The sequence below is a fragment of the Fukomys damarensis genome, unplaced genomic scaffold (assembly GCF_012274545.1).
Source record: "Fukomys damarensis isolate Sample0158 unplaced genomic scaffold, DMR_v1.0_HiC HiC_scaffold_24, whole genome shotgun sequence".
Lineage (NCBI taxonomy): Eukaryota > Metazoa > Chordata > Mammalia > Rodentia > Bathyergidae > Fukomys > Fukomys damarensis.
In genome coordinates, this window is record NW_022900936.1 from 53326078 (window position 1) to 53335568 (window position 9491).

The window sequence follows — 9491 nt, forward strand, 5'->3', positions numbered from 1 at the left end:
AAAAAAAAAAAAAAAAAAAAAACATGCACAGAAAAAATACCATTGAAAATTCTCAGCCCCATGTGCTCCTGAAAGGCCATAAATTTATGTTGAAAGTCTTCTTTCTTATTTACATACCCAATAATTTTTCTTGTGTGAAAAACTATATTGGTACATAAGATCCTAATGATATAATTGACAATGTGAAATAGGAAGAAAAGGGCTAAAGGTGTACGGGAAGTAGGAAGGGTAGGGGAAAGGAAATAAGGGAAAAGAAAAAATATGAGAAAATGAAAAAATGGAAATAAAGTGTTTGTAAATAGGTAAGGGAGGAGGGGGTGGAGGGAGGGCAGGGACAAGGGGAAAAATGAGAACCGAGACCTGTCATGTAAAGGTACAGGATCCCAATGATGAATATAACTGTACTGTCTACCTAAAATGTACCAATAAACTCAATGAGAAAAAAAGAAAGAAAGTCCTCTTTCTTTTCTCTCAAACTTGTCTCTTACTTATATCCTCATTACTACCAAGCAATAATAACAGGGACAGCATTTTTTAAGCATTTGTTCTTTGTCAGACCTCGTGCTGTATATTGTGTATGCATTATCTCCTTATGTTTCTATGAAGGAGGCAGCATTGTTATTTCTATTTTACAAATGGGATGAAGGATGCCAATCTTTTCTAGACTACCCAAATACTAAGTAAGGAGAAAGAATCCAAACTTAGATCTATCTAATAGAAAGCATTCTCTCGCCTGAAATGGGTCACATCTTGGAACTTCTCATTAAGGTAATCTTTGTTTTCATATGAATCCCCTAAGTAATCAGATTTCTTGAAATTTCTAAAAAATCAAGATGTGAAGAGGTTTGAGAAAAATATAAATTCACCAAATATGTCATCTGATGTTCAATTAATTGTAAAATATATTTTAGATGAAAAATATGAAAACTACATGGTACAGTATGATCTGCTAAACCCATGAGAGTAAAGGAAAACTTCTTTTAAAAGGTTAACATATAACCACACCATGTAAAATACAGAGATTCACAGCACTAATTATAAAAGTACTGAGAATTCTAAATAGAAATTTCTACTGAGTACATAGGAATTTTGCAGGCCAGCTTTGAGCTGCATTTGGAATTTACTCAAGTGGAAATTATGCAAAGCCTTATAATGTCTTTAAGCCAGCTCTTTTATAAATTATACACTTAAAGATATGGTCCTACTCAGAAAATTGGTCTTTATTGTATTACATTCTTCTTATAAATTTAATTTTATGTATTAGAAATAATCTCTTTATATGTACTCAGTTCATTTCATTAGAATAATCATGATCTGCTCAATATGCTACTACCATACTTTGTAACTCTGGCCCATCACAAAGGTATAAGAAATCTACAATATTATACACAAAGCTAAAGGGTGGAAGTGTGAGAAAAAACATAAGTAATCCCCTTGTCCTTTGAAAATGATGTGTATGGTTCAGAGATTGTAATTTTAGTATTTCAGTCTACTCTCAAAGAGAAAAAGTCAATCAGGAAACTTTGAAATAAAATGAGTCGTGCCAGACAGACCAAAAATGAGCCTTTGTGTCATTCAGTGTCTTTCACACCTTGGTAACATTTTTTTGTTTTGTTTTGTTTTATCTGCCTGGGCAGAGGCAAAGCAGATGACAGCACAGGGATGCACAGGAAACTGAATTGTCCCGTTTGCCTGGAACATAGTTTACGTAAGAAAGTCATGGTAATAAAAATGGAAAACCTTGAAACTCAGGATATAAAATTCAGACTTTAGTTGATGAACTAAGGACAAAATGAAATATAAAGTTATGCCTTACAAAGATAATTTGAAGACATTATATGGAAAAATGGTGCAGGGAAGAAATAAGAGCAAAGATGTCATTTCAGCAGTGATTACAATTTTCAGTTATGATTATTTTACGAATAATCATCATACTATGAATAATAATCAGACTAAGAAACAATCTCTTCTGTCTGATATAAAGCATGACATTCTGCTCTTAGAATGAAAATGAGTACTAGCAGGGAGATACTCATCCCTACATTTAAGGTTTTGTTAATACAAATGTTATTTCCTCACCCCTAAGTCCCAGAAGTTGTTACAATTTTGGCTTAGTCTTAAAGGTAAATCCTGAATACAGAACTATTTGATTTGTTTAATGGCTGTGTTTAAATTTTAGCCCACAACTCCTAATGAGCACATTACCACATTAGTTTTAGATAGTAGTTAGTAGATTCCATATACATTATCTCTATTTATTACTCATAACAATACTACTTTAATTTTGATAGTAAGAAAATTGAAGCTTGATTTAGTCTTTAAAAGTTACCAAAGGACCCTTGATCAGTGTATGGTAGAGTTGGGATTCAATCTTAGGCTTCGCAACACCCAATTTAAGGTTTTGGCTTTAGCCTATTTCTCCCCACCAAGTTGCACTAGTCTCTTATTCTGGTGTTGACCCATCTGCAGGCTAGAGGGGACCACCAGACTATCTCAGAGTGGATACAGTTATTTTCATCTACCTTACACATAAAAATGTAGGGAGGAAAATGAGAACTTTTATACGTACCAGTAAATGATCAACGAATAAGAATGTGCAAAGTAGATCTTGTGATTTGTTAAATTCCTTTCTACCATGCTTGTTCCCACTTAAGTGGATTAGACCCTGACACAGCAGGTTCCAGTCTCCTGTTCAGTGATATGATGCATGGCTAGAAGAAAGACATGTTGATAGAGTTAGAGACAGATATGGGGAGACTGGGATGGCCAGGCTTGAGCAGTCAGAGGCTTGAAAAAGCAAAATCCTTGAACACCCAGAGCTACTGATATTTATCAGTGACATAATAGTTAGATTGGGGTTAAGAGGCTATGTGAACAGACTACATGGAGTTGCTATGGATGCATTGCTGTTGCCGGCAAGGCCTGTAAAGGAAAAGACAAAGCATTCTTTATCTTTTTTTTTTTTTTTTTGGTACTGGGGATTGAACTTGGGACCTTGCACTTTTGCAAGTCAGGCAGCGGAACTACTGAGATAAATCCCCAGCCCAAAGCATTCTTTTTTTTTTTTTAATTGATTTTATTGGTACATTTTAGGTATACAGTACAGTTACATTCATTACTGGGATCTTGTACCTTTACACAACAGGTCTTGGTTCTCATTTTTCCCTTTGTCCCTGCCCTCCCTTCACCCCCTCTTCCCCTCCCCATTTACAAACCTAAGTGAAATAAATAAGTGACACATGTGTAAATACCAAAAAGTTTCTCTGGTATGAAAAACTATAATAGTACATAAGATCCTAATGAGATAATTGACAGTGTGAAATAGGAAGAGAAGGGCTAAAGGTGTAGGGAAAGTCGGAAGGGTAGGGGAAAGGTAATAAGGGAAAAGAAAAAATATGAGAAAATTAAAAAATTGATTTAGGAACAGAACAGACAATATGTAGGTTGTGACTAATCTTTTCATTTTAGTAAAGACAGTTTTAACTCTGGGGATGGAATCTGGGCAAGAGTCACTCTGACCTTGGCATGTAGGTTTTAGCCAGACTCACTTCTATAAGCAAGCCAGTTTCAGGATTAACTCTTTATATCCTGAACTGATTACAGCCTGACAGGTATTAACAATAAAGTGGTCTTCCACAAACTGGTAAGAACAATATATGGCAAAAACTACCTGAAGTAAAGTTAGGTAGGGACCAGGTGGGAGTCAGTCTAAAATATTATTTCTATCTGTCTATCTATCTATCTTCTACTTATTATCTATTTTTCAGTAAAGAAATTGAACCCAGGGCCTTCTCTCTGAAGTACAGGCCTTTTTTATTTTTAAGTTTTGAGACAAAGTTTTACTAGGTTGCTAAGTTTCTCATGTTGGACTCAAACTTATGATCTTCTTGCCTTAGACTCCCACTGTGCTGGGATTAAAGGCAGGTACAATGGCCTTTGTCATTTTTTCATCACTGAGACACATAGGAGAAGTTTATTTTGGCCATAATTTTTAGAGAACTCAATCCAGAGTGACTCCATAGTGGATTGGCTCCAAGGAAGGAAGGAAGGAAGGAAGGAAGGAAGAGCATTGTGAACGGGTCAGGTGGAGGAAAACTGTCTGGAGATAGAAGAGGGAAGCCAGGCAGGGAGATTTGTTCTTCCAGGTCACAGCACTAATAACCTGTCTTTTTAAACTTGGCTCCACCTTCTAACAGTACATTCTGCTATGAATTTATGATTAATCCACTGGTTAGTATAACACCCCTATTATCCTATCACCTTCCAAAAGCCCCATTTCTGAACAAATGAGGTTTCTTAGTGGACATTTTTTATCTAAACCATAACCTTCCAACCCTCACCTCCTAAAGACTCATATTTATCTCTTAATGCAAAATTTATTTTAGTCTATCTCTAAGAGTTATCAGAATCTTAACAGTTCCAGCACTTACAAAAGTCCAAGTGCAAGGTCTCCTCTGAGACTCAAGGCATATTCTTAGCTGCGAGGCCCTATAAAAATCAAATAGAAAGTTCAATGCTGACAACATACAATGGCACAGGGTAAACATTCCCCTTTCAAAAAGAAAATAGGAGAATAGAAAGGAAGGGAACAAGAGTAAGACTAACACTCAACATGGAAGACACTGAATTCTCTCTTAATGTAAAAGTTATTTTGGTTCCATGTCTAATACCAAAGGCAAGCTGTGGTGAAATATGTGCTCCAAAGGGCTTGGGCAGCCCCACCACTATGGTGTTGCTGGTTGCAAATCTCATGGCCTCTGCCTTGGGCTCACCTTGCTCATTGCCTGTGGCTTTCCTCAGTAGATATTCCACATTCCCAGTTTCTCCAACTTCCTGGAGACTTCACTGCACTTTCACTTTCACCCTCACAGCTTTATGCATTGCTCTGTTAGGGGGATCCTGTCTCCTCTCCAAGACTTTCTGCTTAAATTTGGGTAAAAGCATCCATAACTCTTGCATTCTACATACCTGAAAAACCAGAACCACATGCATTGTGCTAATGTCTGCATCAGCTTGAGCAGTCCTGGGGCCCCCTTTGGATGATGGCTGCAACAGCCTCTGATGGCTGAGCACTATGAATTAAGTCCCAGAGAAATAATTCTCTAGGTGATCATTCTCCAGCAAGGTGCCATGGGGCTCTCTTCCTAAAGCGAAGAGTTTCAAGGTAGTTTGCTTTTATTCTTTCACACCTTTGAGCCAGTAAAATGTGGGATGTTGCTGATTCCTGAGATGCACTCAAGACATCTTTCCTATGGTCCTGATATGAAGTACTTAGCTCCTTTTTAATGCTGAGCTCTTTGGCAAACTTGCTTTCTATGGCCACAATTTATAGGCACTTTATTTCTGTTAAAACTGCACACTTCTTACATCTTTGGCTCTAACATTTGCTCCTGATTCTCACTATGAATCTGGTTAAAAGCAGCAAGCAGTATCTACACCACAGTTTAAATACGGTATGCTTTGAAGTTTTCCCCACCTGATTAAGTAGCCTTCTAGCCTTAATCTTAGTCTCCCTCAAAGCCTCAACATATGGAAAAATGAAGACAAATTTTCTGCCAGAGCATAACACACATGGCCTTGGGCCCAACTGCCAATGGAAATCTTGTTCCAAAGTAAAACCTCCTGAGCCTGGCCTTTATTGTGCACATTTCTATCAACATTTGGGTTTCTAAGGTCTGATCAGAATCTCCCATCAAGGTCAGATTAAGCATTCTAAGGATTCTCAAGCCAGCATTTCCAAACCTTTCCAAACTCTTCCTATAAGCCAGTTATAAAGGCTCTAAACCACATGGTCTGGTTTAGTCATGGCCACCCACTTCTCTGACACCAAAATCTATCTTGGTCATTTTCTCATCACTGAGAAAACAGTAATAAACATCTACAACTTAAAGAGGAGAAGTTTCTTTGGCTCACAGACTTCAGAGGTCTTTATACATAGTTGGCTGGCTGTAGGACAGGAAAGGCATAATTGAAGGAAGGGTCAGGCAGAGGAAAGCTTCATTGTGGTTAGGAAGCGGGGAGCAAAGGCAGGAGCTGGAGAAGGAGACATACCATTCTGAGTCACCCCCCAAAAGTAATCCTCATTTTTTAAGCAGGCCCCAACTTCTAACAGTACATTCAGCTATAGATTTATCAATATATTTATCCATTGATGTGGATAGCACCCTGATGATCAATCACCTTACAAAAGTCCCACTTCTTAACACATGAGACTTTGGGGGACACTTTTTTATCTAAACCATAACAAACACTGTGACTAGCTTCATGTGCACTTTGGTTGTAAGAAATAAATAAAAATCCAGGAAAAATTTCATCTTAAAACATTCTTTTGCAACTCAAAAGCCTTAAGTTGATTATTGATTTTCATTTCATCATCCAACTAACAAATTTGGCAAAACAAGGTAGCTGGAGCCAGAAAACAATTTATTTATTTTTCTTAAGCCAGGGAAATTTGTAGACATCATGAAAGTTACAGAACTGAGTGACGATGAAAAATTAACTAGCCTTTCTTTTCAGGTTTCTGCTGAAGTGCAGATGTGCTATGCTTCACTTGATCATAGCTTCAAGGGGAAGCACAGAAAACCCAGGAAACAGAATACTCATTTGTCAGACAAGGAGAGAGAGAAGCACTTGTATGCAATGGATGACAGCATGGCTAAATCCAATTTGGTAGAGAGTTCCTTACCAGAAATCCAGGCAATAGAGGAAAACATTCATGATGATCCCATCAGGCTCTTTGGGTTGATTCGTGCTAAGAGAGAACCTATGGAGTAGCAGGGCTATGACTTAGCTCATCGATAATGCTGTTATTAGAGATGATTGTTTAAAAAGCAAGATCCCCACATGACACAGAATGACCTGGCAAGGTGATGATCTGATCATTTGTGAATGGGATGATGTCTGACCTCTTATTTGAAGGTCATCCATACACACTAAATGCAATGCCTTTAAAATAGGTTTTATGAATTCATCAAACAGTACCAAAGTAATAAATGGAAAATAAAATGCAGTTCACAAGTTAAGCTTTATACCAATTCAAAGCTTCATAATAATACCTAGTAGATAAATAAAAATAAAAAGTACTTTAATGCTTAAATATATTCTGTAACATGTTGAAAGAAAATAAAACCAATAATTTTTTAAAAATCTTTCCTCATTTGTCTTTGTGAAACACTCCTTAATTATAAGAAATTTTGATTGAAAGATGTAGAAGATATTAAAATACATAGCTAAAAGAAGTGGCATAATCTTCTTAAGAAATATTTTATGCAAATGCACATTACCTAATTCCTTTTAAAATCATTGTATAATTAACCCAGGTTCCTTGGAATCAAAAAGAAATTAGAAATCTCTCTAGCCACATATAATCAGTAAAAGCAGCTATATATAAATATTTGTAGTCATTTTACTGGGCAGGCCCAAGATGCATCATTTCTATTTTTTTTAAGAGAGAAAGGATTATTTTATACATATAATTTAAATTGTCTTCATTTAACAATGTATTGTGGAATTATTTTCACTATTATATAGAACTATATTACAATACAGTTATATGTCATAACTTTGTTGTCTGCATGACATCCCATTAATGACTAAATCATAATTTATTTAAATAATTTTGAAAGGTACTAAGCTTATCTACAACTTGTTTTATTTTTCTTTTTTACAAATATGCTGTATTGGGAAGGTTTCTCCACATGCCTATTTGTTAAACTGATTGGCTAAAAAATGGACTTCTGTATTAAAAGGTGCTCATATTAAGAGTCTGTGTTGGTAAGATTTCTGAAAGATCAAGAGTTAGACCAAAATATGCATGCACTCTAAATTCTAAAAAAAATGCTCTAAAGTTGTCTTCTAAAAAGTTATTTTTAAAAAGTCTTTTTTTCCATTGAGAAAAAATAATTTATCAAGGTTTCTAATGTACATCTTTAATATTATCACAATCTCTATTCAAATGACATGGTACTTTGCTTATAGGAACCTTTAAATATTGTGATTATATTTCTTCTTTTCTGGCCAAGTGCTATGGATTTTATATTTTACATATGGTTATTGTAGATAATCAAATATCTAGATTAAAATAATACTGAAAAGTATCTTCACAGTCATCTACGTAGGTAGAAGTTTTATAACTACAAACTTTTGTTAGGTGGAGGTTTCTGTCTAGTATCATTATCTTCGTGATTAGAAGAATTCCTTAATATATTTATTGTAGCTCAGGTCAAGTGGTGATGAATTCTTTCAGGAAAAAAATTGTTTTCATTTGCATCTGAAAAAATTGTGTTCATTTGTGAAAGATATTTACATTGGATTAAAAAATAAGGGTTGATCTGACAATACAATAATATTTCTTTGAGTAACAAAGATACTACTCCACTTGCATTGTTTCAGATGAAGAATCCACTATCAAACTTATCTGTGCCTCTCTGGGTATTATATATTATTTTACTCTGATTATCTTAAAATTTCCCTCACCACTGGTTTTTATTTTATTATAATGTGTTTTGGGATATGTGTGTGTGTGTGTGTGTGTGTGTGTTCATGTGTGTTTGTGTGTGTATGTGAGTTTCACATGCCTTCAAATAGGAATTTGGTGATTAGTTTGGATCTGTATTCACAGTTTCATCTAACATACAAAAAAAATGATCAGTATTTTAAAAAATATTTTTCTGTGCCCTACCTCCTTTTTATTCAGTGACTTTCAAATTAACCCACATTTCTCTAACCTATTTTATTTCCATTTTTTTTGTATTTAATTTTGACTATATATGTCTGGATTTTCAAATTCACCTAATTTTACTCTACTAAAATGACTAATATTGGTATATTAGTCTTAGATGAGGTATTTTTAAAATCTCAATTTATCCTCTTGTTCATGTCTTTATCAAACATACTTAATCTTTCTTCATTTTTTTCATTGAGTTTATTGGTACTTTTTAAGTATAACTTGCAGTTACATTCATCATTGGGATCTTGTACCTTTAAATGACAGATCTTGGTTCTAATTTTTTCCCATACCTCTGCCCTCCCTTCACCCTCTCCACCCTTCCCTATTTACAGACTTTATTTCCACTTTTTCCTTTTCTCATATTTCTTCTTTCCTTTATTTCCTTTCCCCCATCCTTCCCACTTTTCCTACACCTTTAGCCCTTTTCTTCCTATTTCATATTATCAGTTATACAATCTGCATCTTATTTACACTTTTAGTTTTTCACACCAGAGAAACTATTCGGTATTTACACTTATCTATTTATTTCACTTGAGTATGGCCTCAATATGCATTCATTTTCCTATTAATGACTCTAGTTTCTCATTCTTTATGGCTGAGTACTACTCCATTGCATAGAAAAACCACATCTTCTTTATCCACTCTCGAACTGATGAGCAACTAGGCTGTTTTAGCTATCACAAACTGTGCCACTATAAACATGGGTGTGCATATATCACTGTAGTATGATTCTTTTAATTCTTTTGGAAAGATACCCTGCAGA

At 35.2% G+C, this 9491-nt stretch overlaps 1 protein-coding gene across 2 annotated transcripts in view; it reads left to right on the forward strand.

Moving 5' to 3' along the window:
- LOC104866315 (T-cell receptor-associated transmembrane adapter 1) overlaps positions 1-6990 on the forward strand; it is a 48794-nt gene extending 41804 nt beyond the window's left edge. For both annotated transcript variants that reach the window (XM_033755898.1, XM_010630191.3), the window contains one exon: positions 6517-6990. In XM_033755898.1, coding sequence (XP_033611789.1) covers positions 6517-6774 — 258 coding nt within the window. In that variant the 3' untranslated portion in view covers positions 6775-6990. The remainder of the gene's footprint in view (positions 1-6516) is intronic.
- Positions 6991-9491: the final 2501 nt, after the last annotated feature.